This window comes from Columba livia, chromosome 4 (assembly GCF_036013475.1).
Source record: "Columba livia isolate bColLiv1 breed racing homer chromosome 4, bColLiv1.pat.W.v2, whole genome shotgun sequence".
NCBI classification, from domain to species: Eukaryota; Metazoa; Chordata; class Aves; order Columbiformes; family Columbidae; genus Columba; species Columba livia.
In genome coordinates this window covers 6,651,142-6,666,889 of record NC_088605.1, presented here as the reverse complement: position 1 = coordinate 6,666,889, position 15,748 = coordinate 6,651,142, and the positions used below count along the sequence as shown (strand labels likewise).

The window sequence follows — 15,748 nt, the reverse complement described above, 5'->3', positions numbered from 1 at the left end:
GTTTCTACACAACAGTTCCTTTTCAAAAAAGTAAAAATAACAGAAATTCTAGACAGAATTTCAACACAAGACGTTTAGACTCTGTACACTTTGATTAGGCAGGATAGAGAACTTGATGCACATATTCAAGATTATCCTTTCCCTTTATGCTTAGAAGGCCGGCTGTGCACCAACCAGAACAAAAAAAAGACCCCAAAAAAGGCTGCAAACAGCTATCCTACACTAGGACAGCCTTGCAAAACTCTATTTACAGAACTTTTAGCATGTATTACACCCAACAATTTCTGTTTTCTACCTCTCTGCACTATAGCACTAGAGCATTAATCCTTGTTTTACTCACCCATTGTAAATCCCCTGTAGAGCTGCAGATAAGCAGTGAAGAGGCGTCCCAGACACGTTAGCACCTTCCCACTGGTTTTACCCCCATAGATTTCATAACAACAGTGGACCAGGCCATAGGCAGAGCTGCCAAAGTGAGCTTTGTCCAAAACTCCACACAATAATTCCCCATTTCTAATAATAACCTGAAAAGAAAACACAGTTATTCAGAAAACAACCCAGAAATTTGGATCTTTTGATGAACTTTCACGTTTTTTTCTGTGTAATCTATATGAAAATGAGTTTAAGCAAAAAGTTTTAAAAGCCCACATATCTGTGAACGGTTAAATATGGTCAGATTACCTACACTTCCAGAATCTATAGCAGAAATGAAACTTCTGACACCTTCTGTATTTCCCCACCTATAAAGTCAAACAATGTAGACACATGGTCTAAGAAAAACAGACGGAATCTGTATCAGTCAGGATCAGAACAAGAGTTTTTCCTCATCCCCGTGCCTGCCCTCTAATCACCACCTTCTGGCAGTAACTCTTGCTCAATATCTGGTTTTAACTTTGTCATCCACCTGCTCCACTTCCCATTCCTCTGCTCGATACACAGTTTTATGACGCCCCCAGCATACCTGAGATTCACACATGGAATCCAGACTGAGACATCTGTTTGCAGGTCCCTTCACCCAGGCTCTTCCACCAATCTTGGCTTTCCCAGACAAATTCAGTGGGACATGATCTTCTGGAATGATGTTTATTAACAAGGTAGAAACAACCTATACAGAAGGAGGAAGAGTCGCAGGAACTATTTATTTCCTATATTCCTTTCTCAACATAAAGAATTTGGCATGGAGGAGAAAAGCATCCTATATGTATTTTTTCCACTGAAAGCAAAGCTTTAAAAGCTCAGAAATCTCAAGCTTATGGGACAGGAATATCCTCTTGCTACTCCAGCTTTTGAAATATCAACAACACAATTATCCAGAAACATATGGCACCAAAGATTTTGCCAATAATTAGATAGATAATTTTAAAGTTGTCTGTTGAGTTTTACAGGAAAAACTGGCAAAGAATTTCCCCTACTTTGCTATGAGACGCAACACTTGAATGGTAAACTCTCCCACTCACTTGGGCTTCCCAGATATTACATCAGCCTAATGATGATCTCAACCAAAAAGTCAAATAACAGAATATTTACCTCCAACCCTTAAGTTCAGAGATTTAAAAGCACTGACTGGCATAGCCTGTTTACTTTAATGAACAAATTCCTTTTCTGCTCCTGTTCCTGTGAACCGCATCGTGATACTTCAGTCTGTAACACTGTTTAGAGCAGCAAGTAAAAGTACTTTTCTAATACTGTCATTTTAAATGAAAGATGAGGCTTATAGCTCAATAACACACATCAACATCTATGTGGTGTTAATTAGACAATGGGATCTGGCTTTTCAGCACCCTCAGCAGTACTGGTTTTAACATTAGCATTCGGCTTACTTTGGAACAACCAGCATTCTTTAACGCAAGAAATTATAAACTACCTGCTTTCCTGTCCATAATCGCTGCGGTTTCATAATGGCAGGAGGAAAGGTTTTAATTCTTCCTTTTTTGTCTGTTAGTCCTCGGTAAACGAGCTCCATATATTGCTCCCTGGTGAAAAAGCAGCCCCGGATTGTCATGCTGACTCCAGAAATCATGTGATCCTGGATCAAGCCGGGAAGTGGTTTCCCATCCTAAAGAGACAACAAGAAAAAGAGTTGGGGGGAGTAATAAGTCATGTGCTAGCAGCTCCCAAAATTATTCCAGCTGGATAAAAGCACTAAAGTCATTTGTAAAGAATGTGTCATCACAGCACAAGTCTCTAATAAATTTCTTCTGGGCACTGATATTAAAAAGAAAGAGATTGTTTGGATGTGCTAAGCCTTGATGAAGAGAACAACAAGTGGAGACAGAATAGAAACCAGGAGTGAAGTTCAAAAATAGATTTTAAAAAAACAACCAAACAAAAAACAACAAAAAAACAAATACAATTTAAAAAAAGAACTCAATCTCATTCCTCAAACTCATGCCCCATCCCTGGAGACATCCCAGGCCAGGCTGGACGGGGCTCTGAGCAACCTGATCTGGATGAAGATGTCCCTGCTCATGGCAGGGGTGGCACTGGATGAGCTTTGAAGGTCCCTTCCAAGCCAATCTATTCTACGATTCCATGATTCTATGATTCATTTATCATTAGACAAAACAAACAAAAAATTTCAAACAAAGTGATCTCACGCAGGAATGAATTTATCTGACAGTTTTATTTACCTTTGGAACAAGATACTGCTCATCAGTAAAGGCCAAGGTGTAGGCTTCTGCTCTACCCAGCTCGCTCTGTGGAAAATGCGCATTCATTTCATCGCCATCAAAATCTGCGTTGTAAGCCTTGCAGTTTGCGTAGTGAAGCCTCAGCACTTTTTCTCCAGGCAGGATTCGGGCCCGGTGAGCTTGGATGGAGGGTCTGTGAAGAGTGGGCTGGCGGTTCAGCAAAAGGACATCTCCGTTTTTAATGTGTCGACATACCTGCAAGAGAATTTTGGTTGCTGCCTATAAGGCATTTCCACGCACGCCTCTGAAAAGACCGCATCTTAAAATATACGCACATCCAAGACGTTTTCTTTCTAGTATTAGCAATCTGCACAAATGTTATAAGAGAATCAAGACTACTTGCCCCTGAACACCCTCTGCTCCCCAACAAACCACACTCCAAGGCTGCATATCCTCCATTAATTCCCACAAACCACAGCAATCAAACCGAGTTAATGGCATGCAAGCCCTGCTCTACCAATCTCTCCTCTCCCCTGGCAATACAGGGATCAAAGACTGTAGAAGAAAGAAAATTATGCCATTGGTAAATAAGAAATAAACTATTTATCCAAAGCCCACTGGGCTGAATTGATAATACCTGTCACTGTATGCGCAGCACTGGACATCCTAAAATAAGGTAATAAATAATATGACCCAGTAGCTGAAGCAGAAGCCAGTGATCTCTGAGTTCTACTTTCAGCTTTGAGTACAACACAATTATTCTAAACTAGAAGAGTCTCTCAAAACATTCTCATTTTAATTTCTCTGTCAGTAACACCCATATATCAATTTAAGTGATTATCAGCAGGAGTACAATAAAGCTGTTTGTACACTCTTAAAACTGTTATGTTTACCTCTGTGACAGGCTCTGAGAGAACTGATACCACAGAAATAGTCTTAAATATTAAATCTCTACCATGCCTCTACATGAGACTGGGGTATACCTAGCACACACGGTGAAAAGATTATTAATCACCAAAACTTTGCCCTAGCAGCTAAATTACAAGTTCTCAACTCTTGCAAGGGATGGAGATACAATTACTACAAAGCTGCAAAGGTTGATTAAGCTGCATCTCTGAAGAAACAACTGAGAAAAGCACTAAGCATTTCAGAATGTTGATGTCTCTACAAACAGGTGGGTATCGCTGTGGCCATTTCTTGTTTTGTCATCTGTAAAATGAGATGGTGACGGGAAGATGGACCCCAGGTTACAGTAGTCAGGGCTAAAACATGGACCACTCCTCCCCTGGTCGGTGCCACTAACCAGCACGGCTTACACAGAATGGAGGAAACTACTTTGTACATATTTACGGGCATCCCACTCCTGGAAGATCCGTCACACCTACTCCACAAGTAAACTGAATTTCAGCCTTCCAAGCTACCAGCAAAAAAACTGCTTCAAATACAGAACCTATTTAATATTTCAGAAGGAGAGGAAGAGAAGACAATTTGCTGAGAAGGATGGGGAGGCAGGGGAACATAAAAGCATAAAATGAAAGCAATATTTTATCTTCCATAGAGCTAAGACTTTCCAAGAATAGTCAGCTGCAAAAGAAAGACTACTGCACATCTTGGCAAGGTGTATGCCACACACTGCATATTAAGAGAAAAGTAAAATCAGGATGGAAAAACGATTTTTAGAAGTTGAGTATCAAGCTTGTCTTCCTACACCCCCTCCAACTTTTCCTTAGCCACCTACTAAAAGACAAGATAACCCCATCCTGGAAGTATTTGTGAGTGGGGCCGCTTGAATCACTAGCAAGGACAGCAGTATTATTATTTAAGAAAAGCATCGCAGGTGTGGGACGGCTCTGAGAGCCCTTTATCACACTCACAATCTTCAGTCCTGTCTGGGGCGCTCCTGACGAAGGGGTGAGGAGCTGCTTGGCGATGGCCTCGCGCTGGGTCAGGCTGCTGGCGCTCAACACTGTCCGAGATCCATCTTCGTTGACCACCATGGAGGCCCCTGGGTGAACCTTGGGGCCGTTGATGACCGCCTGCCTCAGCTCTTTGACATTCCAGGGAGTGACCGGCTGAGGGTAAGTCAGTTTGGTCGCAAATACCTGGACAGGAGGGGAAAGAGGCAAGAAAAAAACAAGTTGTTGAACTTGGGCTTCAAACAGCAATAAGTCACTGAGAAAATAGTGTCAAGTGTTAACTCAAACAATGTAAATGTTAATTACTTGAAGCTCTTGGAGGCACCTTGTCCTCAATCTGCTGTCATGCGAGGTCAATAGATTTCTGTTTTAAAATCCTCTACCATAAAAATAGAAACAATGTCCTTTTTACAATTTTCTATTGCAGTAGAAAAGGAAAACTCAGCAATTAAGCAAAGGAAAGCATGATTTTAGATTCCGCAAACAAATCAAAAAATAGGAGGTGGGGCTCTTTAGCTTGGAGGAGACTGAGCGACAACCTCAGCAATGTTTATAAATATATAAAGGGTGAGTGTCAGGAGGATGGAGCCAGGCTCTTCTGGGTGACAACCAATGGTAGGACAAGGGGTAATGGGTACAAACTGGAACACAGGAGGTTCCATTTAAATTTGAGAAGAAACAACTTCTCAGTGAGGGTGACAGAGCCTGAACAGGCTGCCCAGGGGGGTTGTGGAGTCTCCTTCTCTGCAGACATTCAAACCCGCCTGGACACCTTCCTGTGTAACCTCATCCGGGTGTTCCTGCTCCATGGGGGGATTGGACTCGATGATCATTTGAGGTCCCTTCCAATCCCTGACATTCTGTGATTATGTGATCATTAGGTCTACTATTTGCAGATAGGCAAGCAGAAGAGACAATACAATGAAAAACTCAAATTCAGGGCTGGTGGCACCTCTGTGTGGCTAAAAATCATTAAGGATGAAGCTGGTGACGTTATTACGGCTTTTTCTAATGGCTGCTGTAGCTGTTACAAGATGCATTGTACAAAGGCAATGGGAGAAACAGGATCTACTTATACAGTTTGCACCAATTCATAATCCCAGGAAGCAAGTACAGCTCTTTTTTTTTGTCTTTTTAACTCTCCCAGATGTGTTGTTCAGTGTAACACTAAGAATTTCCTGCTCTTCAATGCTCCTTTATTAACACACAGTGGTAACATACAATGACACACTGGGGAGGAAAGAGTCCAGATGAGTCAGAAAAATCTCTACATTTTAAGCTGCTTGCTGTGTAGCTGAAAGTGTTACATCTAGTTCAGTCCCCGGCTTCACCAAAAACAACCACTCCTTTATTTCTCCTTACCATAGGAATGCCAATCTCATTCGTACCAATGTACATATCAGGGCAAATGACTGATCGAGCGGCAAAATCCACACGCTTTCCCATCATGTGCTTGCGGAACAGTCCTTCCTTTTTCTCTAATAGCTTTGAAAACAGAAGTTAATGATTAAAATGTGAAAGAATGAAACATCAGACAGATTCTCCAGATATTACAGTGATGAGTAGCATGAAAATGCCTACATGCTAACCACAAATATGTCACTTTTTTCTTATTCTATCGATTTATCTTATTTTAACTGTCTGTGACACACAAAGTCCAGAGTCTCTAAGACTCTGCCTGCCACCCACCTGACGAATACCAGGGTATTTTTCTGTCATTAATTTGTCCATGTCACTATCAAATACAATGTTGACGTGGCTCTGGAGACGAATCCAAGCGTTGTACAACTTATCTGCAATACTCTGTCCCGGAATCATTGTCAGGACAGAATGGTCCAGAGGTGCATTATACTCTTCCGTCTCCTACAGAAACAGAAAATAGAAACTTGGTTTTAGAAAAAAAAAACACCATCTATTTACTAGGCTGAAGTTATAGTATTAAATAGCAAATGAAACACAGGCCATTATTTTGCACCTCATTTCTTTTTTAAGCATTAATGATGGAAACTTAACTTTCCAGTTATTACAACCAAGTGCCTCAGACAGCTCTGCGTCAAGCTTTAGAAACTGAATTGGATGGGGGATCTCCAGACACCACAGCCACATATACCAGTGGGATTTTAAGTGATAATTGCTAATCAATCATCTCCTGGTGATTGTCCTCCTTCCAGATTACATGTTACTGGTTAGTCACATCATGCTACACATCACCGTGCTACCAGAAAGTCCTATTCTTAGATAAAAATAATGTAAATCCAAGAGCTTTTTGCAGTTATTATCAGTCACATCTGAAACGCATTCACCGTCTGTCACCTCAAACGTTTTAAGAACACATCTCCACCTAGTGGGTAAATTCTGAGCAACTAAAAATGTTTTACGCTGAAGATGTAAATCAAGTTCAGCTGAAAATAAATCCAGTATCAAAGAACTCGCAGTAATACAATTCACGAGCAAATATGAAAAGAGGTACGGTGACATACATTGTTATTCACTGCTATATGACCACATGGACTGGTTGGTAGCAAACAAGCATTCTTACTAATTAATGTTATTGGTGAATATTTTGGATCTATTTAGACATCAGTGTTCAAAAATAACCACAGTCACAACTGGTTTTAACATGCTCAGAAGAGAAAGTGGCTTTTTTCCCCATCATTTTTCATTCCATGAGATGCTGGCAAAATTCTGTTGTGAACTGTGCTGTCCATATTTCATTCTCCAGCAACAGGAGCCTGTTATGTCTCAGGTAGAGTAATTCAACACAAACACCATGACTATAGGAGTCTGTGTAAAACATTTTTGCCTTTGCACCAGGTGGGTGAGTAGAAACAGAGATGAGCAAAAACAAATTCCAAAATAGAAAGCTATGGAGCACATCTCCAACAGTCTAAGCAGGAGCCTACCTGAACTCAACCCACATATCCAAAAAGATAACCAGCAAATCTTACCGTTTGGATTTCTTCTGTAATTTTTATTGGCTGACCTTCTTCTTTTGCCATGAAAACCAAGAGCTTCCGGATTATTTGGGCATCTTTCATGACAGCCTGCAGGTTCACGGTCTGACCGTTCGTAAACAGTCGGTCTCCAACACGATTTACGGGACGATACCTACGGCAGATCAAAATTACTTTAGAAGATTAAAGTCACCAAAGGGTCGCATGATAAACTTCAAACATTCTAAGCTACATCTTCAACGCACAAAAAATAATCCCTATGAACTGTCAGTGAGCATTTAAAAATTCTTATATTGTACTGCAACAGTAATAAAAGAGGAATGATTCCTTAAAAAGAAATTCTACTGGTACTATACAGTTATAATATTCTACAATAATTTAAAATACTAATACTAAAATACATTTTTTCATAGTTAGTATTTCAGTCCTTTAACAGGCTAATTTGAAATTATAATAAAACTTATCATCAGCTACCGCTGTGATTTTTGTTATTATTTTTCTTAAACAGTCCACTGACACTTTAGCAGAGCAGTGTCTGTACTACAGGTGTTTGTATCTCCAACTCCTGCAAAAGTTTCCGCTACAGTCTGTGATTTCTACAACAGTTTTTAGGTGGAAATTTTACCTCGAAGGTGGAACCACAAGCAGATCTAAAAAAAACATGTCTGGGCTGAATTCTGAATTCTCGTGGGGATTCATCCCAGGGAAGAGATAACGCAAAAAGAAACCTAAGAAGATGCAACAGAAAAGATAAACTCATTATCACTGCTATCGTTTGGGAATCCAAACGCCGAGACGCACTTGGTCAATCAAGCCAAAAGCATCTCCTAAGTTAAATAATAGCGAGCTTGTTTAAAATGAAACCATTTAGGCATACTTTAGAAAAAACTCCCATTGTTCATTTTGGTCACATATGTGATTTTTTAGAAACAACGCTGAAGAGAAACAGAGAGTATAGCAAAAGAAAAAGGCAAAATAGGAGCAGTTTCCAGCAACCAGCTGTGACTGACACCTGAAACCGCTTTGGTTTTTGTTGGTAGATGCAGGCAGGTTCAGAGTACATGGAACTCAAGAAAAAGAGATGGCTAAATACATTTGCAGCCTTTAACTGTGTAACTGTGGGGAATATTAGCTGTAGCACCATCTGAACAGGAAATTCTCTGTAAACAACAACTGTGATTTGTGGGGAGCCACAATTTGAGAAGAGCTGATCAAACTTATTCATTGAATTCAGCTCTGTGATCACCAGCTACCAGTCACAAAAATCTACCTTGCAGCCAGGAGCCCTAAAGGCAAAAGGCAAAGATTTGACAGGGAGTTCGTATGGGAACATTTGCAGACTTTGTACAGTAAATGATACAGAAAACAAGGTAATGCTGCTCTTAACAACCACTACCTTCATTCTTCCACAGAGCCAAGATGTATTCCTTGGCAGCCATCGGTGTCAGGTATCCTCTCTTCCCTAATTGGCTTTCATCAATAGCTGAAAAATAAAAATAAAATTATAATTAAAATAAAATAAAATAAAATAAAATAAAATAAAATATTTATTTAAAAAAAATCACAGGAGGTTACTTTGAAAGGTTTTTTCTTTGCTCACAATGCTAAGTGCTGGAAGTGCTCAGAAAAGGAATGGAAATACCTAAGAAACACACTGGCTGACACCTACATTAAAATTATCATTAAAATGTTTGCTTTCGGAATATGAAATTACCTAAAGAAAGCCTTCGCCATATGGGAAAAATAAGCCATTTCTGTGACTAATGGATATCAATATAAGTAACTGAAACAGAACTCAACTTTAACATCTGAAGCGTATGCTTTATTTGCTCAATGTCGAGCTGGACCTCTTCTTCAAATTGTCTCATCCACCAACCAAAACACACATGAAGGGTCACCCTGCAGCTGGGGAACACAGAACTGGGATTCAAGCATCACCAGTGAGCTTAAGGTTCCCATGAAATACCCAGCTGGATGAGACAATAGTGACAGTCAGCAATCCATCGACGTTATGAGTCCAGGCTGGCTGTGTTTTGGTGGAAAAGGAAAATACATGGGTTTCAATCTCCACTTCTCTTGCAGGCCAGCCCCTTGTGACCCAGAGAAGCCAGAGCACACGACTCAATGAAAAGCAATTACCCCACAACCTCAGATAAAGTTTCCTACTTTTCTTTTAGCTAAGGTCCAGAAATCCAGATTTTTCCACCCTGAAACTTCAGTTCCCCATTCCTTCAGCTTGAAAACCTTTCCATTCCTAAAACACGAACGCATCAACACCAAGGTTAAAAGCGCTGCCTCCAAGGCCAATACAACAAGCAACCGTGACACAGGCTGTGCACAATGTACATAACTGTACAGTCCATCCCATTTCAGAAGATATAATTCTTCACTTTAAAGAAAGCATTCAAGGGTATATCTCAAGGGTGTGTTGCATCTGGGCAGGAACAACCCCAGGTTCCAGTATAAGTTGGGGAATGACCTATTAGAGAGGGACCGGGGGTCCTGGTGGACAGCAGGATGACCATGAGCCAGCACTGGGCCCTTGTGGCCAGGAAGGCCAATGGCATCCTGGGGTGGATTAGAAGGGGGGTGGTCAGTAGGTCAGAGAGGTTCTCCTGCCCCTCTACTCTGCCCTGGTGAGACCACACCTGGAATATTGTGTCCAGTTCTGGGCCCCTCAGTTCCAGAAGGACAGGGAACTGCTGGAGAGAGTCCAGCGCAGGGCAACTAAGATGATGGAGGGAATGGAGCATCTCCTGTGTGAGGAAAGGCTGCGGGAGCTGGGGCTCTGGAGCTGGAGAAGAGGAGACTGAGGGGTGACCTCATTAATGTTTACAGATATATAAAGGGTGAGTGTCACGAGGATGGAGCCAGGCTCTTCTCAGTGACAACCAATGACAGGACAAGGGGCAATGGGCACAAACTGGAACACAAAAGGTTCCACCTAAATTTGAGAAGAAACTTCTTCTCAGTGAGGGTGGCAGAGCCTGGCCCAGGCTGCCCAGGGGGGTTGTGGAGTCTCCTTCTCTGCAGACATTCCAACCCGCCTGGACACCTTCCTGTGTAACCTCATCTGGGTGTTCCTGCTCCAAAGGGGGAATTGGACTGGATGAGCTTTCGAGGTCCCTTCCAACCCCTGACATCCTGTGATTCTGTGTTACAGCCTTTGAACACTGACAGGAGGAAGATATTTCTTAGCTGTACTTCAGCTGTGAATGTTAACAGAACTGGCAAGAATATGGCTAGTTTTCGAGCTTTCTGTGGCAAGGGAAGGTATTCTAAATCTGGCAACTCACCAGACCTACCAGAACGATGATTTTCTTCACTAGTATAAAACACACTCAGAGACTTTGGACTTCAAGGGGCTCAAAGAAAAGCCCCGAAGTAGCATCCTACAATGTGATGAGTGAAATCATAATTGTCACTCAGAAACAGTAACACTGGGATACTCAACCTTTCCTGCCTTTGTTGAATGTGTGACAGTCAGAATGTTAAATGTGTGATGGACAGGATGTTAAATGTGTTACAGACAGGATGTTAAAGCCAAGATCTGACCTTTCTGCTTTAAATCACTGACATTGCGCTTCTTCAGCCACAATTCCAGAGATTTAGTCTAGTATTTAAACCACAGACTAGCAAACGGCTTAAACTCTCTCTATAAGCCTTTTATAAGGATTAAATAACTCACATAAATTCACTTAAATTCTAACTGGCTGTGTAAAGGATCAAGGATACAACAAGAGGAGAAAAGTAAGTTTAAAGCAATTCAAACAGGTTAATTAAATCTGGAAAGTGTCACCTACTTTCTTTTCTGTCTTTCCCCTTTAAAAGGAAATTCTTTCGTAAGAGTTAGGATTACCTGATTTATTCTCTGAAGCGAGGTTGCTCATCTTTGTCCCAGTTAATTTTTTATCTGGTTTCTTTATTTTAAATATCTAGCAAAAAAATATACCTGCCAAAAATGAAATGTCCCAAAACCACAGTGGAGTTGGCATAGGTTCTGCTTTTGTACTTTTATTCCCGACATACACTCAATGCTGCAAAAGCACAGAAGGCTTGCAAATAAAAACAATTAATGGAGTTAGGTAGTCCCCTACTGTTTTAAGTTCTTTATAAATGAGTCACAAGTGTACAGCCACTGCCAGGAATCTGTGCACATTAAACACAGGAAAATAAGTGCAAACATATTTGAGTAGAGGAGAAATACGTCACCTGCTGGCTCATCCAGAACGCCTTCCCCTCCTGCCTTATGGTACACTGCAGAAGGATAAGTTACTGTCAGCTTGCTATTATGTTCTTTTCGCACTAGTGATCTCCTGGCTCTTAAAGGGAAAAAAAATAAAACCAGGAAAGGCAGATGAAAGTTAATACAAATGTTCACAACATTTAACTTTACACCAGCTATTTACTTTGCCAGGTAGTTACACTCACTTGCAGTTCGGGCATCTCTTTGAACTCGTATGGACTTTCCAGAACTGTGCTATCAGTTTATTTCTACACTCACATACATTTTTGACCTGATAAATAAATAAATAAATAAATTAATTAATTAATTTTAAAAATACTTAAGAATAATGAAAATAATAAAAATAAATGAAAACATTTGATATGAAGAAGTTATTAAACAATTAATGTTAACTATCAACATGAACATTATTGGTATAAATGCACATACACATGCCCTTGCATTGATTTAATGCCTTTATCTCTCGTGTTCATTCCATCATCTTCACATATTTGTTGGAAACAATGCTCACCACCCTCCTTTTTAAATTTATTTCAGAAATAGCCTTTATTTTTCAAGTCAGTGCAGAATTCAAAAGCTTTTCTCTAATGATGAGTTAAGAAGGTAGAAGACTGATTAAAACATCACTTATTTGGACTGCTCATACATATAAAAATTACTTATAAAGTACTTAAAGTTAGTTTTCAAAAAAACTTATTAGAAAGTAAACTCGCTTTATATACAAATCTGCTCAAGGATGTTAGACCTCTAAATATCTTCTGCACTAACCTTTTCCCTTAAATAACAATGTACGTTAAACTGCATTTAAATGGAAATGAGAATGCAATTACATAACTCTTTCTAAAAATTTCACTGTAATTCTGCAAATTTGCTGGATGTGTGAGTTCTCAAAATAGTCTGCAGCTCAAAACAGTTGGAGCATCATACAGAGAAGTATCAATATATATAGGTAATGTAGTGACAGCAGCACCAGATTATTTTCATACGATATTTACACCATCAAAACATTTCCCTATGTAAAGTGCATTTTCCAGAAACCTAATAGTTATAATAACAGGCAAGAGAATCTTTCTGTGCCCAATTTCAGACATTTCGCCCAGAGCGCCCCCTAAATATAACACAGTTCAGAACCTGAGGACAAAATGTGAAGTCTGCCCAAAGACAGACTTTCTTCTGCATGTTATTGTTTTAAGAGGATGAAACCTGAGATCTCAGGAGAAGCACTGATTGTACTTACATTTGAACACTGATCTGCTACTTCATAATTCTGTAATATTTCCTGAACGTGGTTATTCAACTCTTCTTCAATTTCTGCGCCTGTTGCGTCTGCACATTGCTCTAAAAACTAGAAAAAAAAACACAATAAAAGAAGTTGGGATAGTTCTATAGTTACAGGAGCATCAACACAAGGAGGAAAGGGAGAAATACAAGGTACTTGCCCTGTTCAGAATGACTTCGAGCTCATGGACAGCATGTAGCAACCCTTTCTCCAGAACCTTCAGCTGACTCAGCAGTAAGTGAACCACAGCTCGAGTACACGTCAGCATGTGACAATTTAAACAAGAACCTCGAATTAGAAGGTATAATTTCTGAAAAGAAGAGAGAGGAAAGAAAGCTATTCTGGTAGATTTATTAGTTCGCACAGTAAGCAAGTAGACTGGTTTGAACTTAAAGAGAGTGCTACTATAATTGAGAAATTAGACTAATTGTTAAATTTCATCATAAAGAAATAGACTGAAAAAAACCTTATTTCAACCACATATGTAAAGCATGATCTGTAGACAAACTATCTGCAGACAGTCTACATAAAAGCTATAGAAAAAGCCCGTCATATCTACAGCAACTCTGGGACCGAGGCTGCTCGTACATTGTACTGTGACTACAGTTTCCAACAGCTTGTCCCATACAGGACCCAAAACTCCACACTAGTTAAATGAAATGTTCTGGTCACAAGCAGTATCAGCATCCCTTAAGATTCTTCATTGTCCTCAAGCTTTGGGAAAATATCAGTGGGTTTTATAATTCAGCACAGCACCGGTGGACTGAGAGCCTGGAGTTACTGCTCCGTGGTTTTGTTCCTTCATCAAATACAAGTGTTTTACTTCAAAGCTGGGATAAGACTACAAGTGGGATGGAGCTCATCTAACTTCAGTCACCTGAAAGTGAGGTTTTTAGTGCCATTTAGTAGCCTATGCAGGAGCCAGCTACTGTAAATGGGGAGATCAGCACCTCTGAAGGGAAATTCATCCCAGTTCAGGTTCCTCTTACAGGCTACATAAATCTTGCCCTGCATATAGACCCACTCCTCAATATCCAGAAGGAGCTAAAAAGTACAATCGGATTACACATCTAACTTTCAGAAGACCAAAATAAGGCAAATCCTGCCCTTACAGCCAGGAATCCTTTCATATTTAAAAGATGATCCTTTTTAAAAACATCCATATGAAGCACTTGGGAGAAATGTGCAGTTTGACCATCACTCGTTGCTTTCAAAACAAGCTTCTAATACCTGTCCTATAAGATGCACACCAAGTCAAATCTCTGCTTTACATCAGGTATCCTGCATATCATGTAAATGCATCAGCTATAAAGATATTAGAAGTACATCTCTGACTTCCAGATAACAGGCTGATGGATTTCTATCCAGCTTAGCATTTTTCAACTCCCTGCTGCCACCAAACTTACACCACTATATCCTTCCATCTACTTGGCAAACAAATTATGTCGCTCAGTGTATTACTGGATAGGTTGTTGGGTTCTATGCATGTTGACCCCGTTTTCTAGAATAAATTACTCTGGAATACGAGGACCTATTGGGCAGAATGTACAACACAGCTACTAGGAGCAAAAACAAGCCCTGAATTCCATAAAGCACTTGGAGATCCCAGATTAAAAGTAGGTAGCTGTTCATGTAGGTTTATACTAGTTGTTTAAAGGAAACAATGAACAACTTTTATTGTGCTGTTCATTTAATTAAGGCATGAGACCCTACAATTGGTTATACAGTTTAGTGATCAACATTCCCCCTCTCTTGCTCATCAACATTGAGTAAAACAATAGTTAAAACAAAGTGCATATTTTGCAAAAGTCTAAGGAGTCTATTTGTATTGAACTATCATAGACAAAAAACCTTTTCTACTACATTTGCTGTTATTAAACTCAGAGAGAAAACAGATCTTGGCAACTTTACTATTTCCAAGGACTACAAACTATGACAGCTTGAGCACCATCACCCATTTCACCAGCAAGACAATAATTAAGCATACATACATCAAAAAACAGAGGGTTGTAGACAGGCAGAGGCAGCTCTATATGGCCAAAATGACCGGGGCAGTTGCTGAAGTTCTGTATGCAAGTCGCACACACTTCTTTGGAGTCTGGAGGTCCCAAAGCCAAGTCGTACAGTCCATTAAGGGCTGGATTCCCCATGTTATCCAAATACTGAGGATTTGTTATGGGTTTTACACTCAGTTTCCTGGAGTTGAAGGAAAAGAACAAAAATCAGTACTAGCCAACAGCCACGTGACATCTACTTGAATGGGACAACTAATTTTATATCTACAGAGGTTTTTTTACTGATAAAAACACGTTATAGAGGGCACTTTGTGCATATAATGGGAATTTCTGTACCATTAACTTCATTGTGGGTACAATCATTCATACCACAGTAAATATTTCCTTTATATCTTTAGCCATTAGATTAAGAAGTCAAGTAATTTTGTCGGTATGTCCTGTCAAGAAGTGGGAGAGGTACGAAAAAGAATAAAAACACCTGGACAATGACAGCTGCACACCCTTGACTACACACAGAACCAGCATCCCACTAACACTAAAGAAAGCAACCTGATCTGGGTGAAGATGTCCCTGCTCATGGCAGGGGATGGACCAGATGAGCTTTGAAGGTCCCTTCAACCCAAACTATTCTGATTCTATGAAATGCTGACAGCCCCCTAGATCTCCTGGAGAGACAACCTGGTGGAAAAAGCCACAAAAAAAACAAAA

At 40.1% G+C, this 15,748-nt stretch overlaps 1 protein-coding gene across 1 annotated transcript in view; it reads right to left on the bottom strand.

Annotated features, from left to right (window-relative positions):
• The window catches only part of POLR1A (RNA polymerase I subunit A), a 38,950-nt gene that overhangs the window by 22,511 nt on the left and 691 nt on the right, over positions 1-15,748 (bottom strand). The window contains exons 2-16 of the mRNA XM_005509948.4: positions 15,017-15,221; positions 13,186-13,335; positions 12,984-13,091; positions 11,932-12,017; positions 11,713-11,822; positions 8,897-8,983; positions 8,126-8,228; positions 7,495-7,654; positions 6,236-6,409; positions 5,909-6,031; positions 4,505-4,732; positions 2,631-2,885; positions 1,865-2,056; positions 962-1,105; positions 341-524 (exon numbers count right to left, since the gene is read on the bottom strand). Of these exons, the coding sequence (XP_005510005.2) occupies positions 341-524; positions 962-1,105; positions 1,865-2,056; positions 2,631-2,885; positions 4,505-4,732; positions 5,909-6,031; positions 6,236-6,409; positions 7,495-7,654; positions 8,126-8,228; positions 8,897-8,983; positions 11,713-11,822; positions 11,932-12,017; positions 12,984-13,091; positions 13,186-13,335; positions 15,017-15,221 (2,309 nt within the window). The remainder of the gene's footprint in view (positions 1-340; positions 525-961; positions 1,106-1,864; positions 2,057-2,630; positions 2,886-4,504; positions 4,733-5,908; positions 6,032-6,235; positions 6,410-7,494; positions 7,655-8,125; positions 8,229-8,896; positions 8,984-11,712; positions 11,823-11,931; positions 12,018-12,983; positions 13,092-13,185; positions 13,336-15,016; positions 15,222-15,748) is intronic.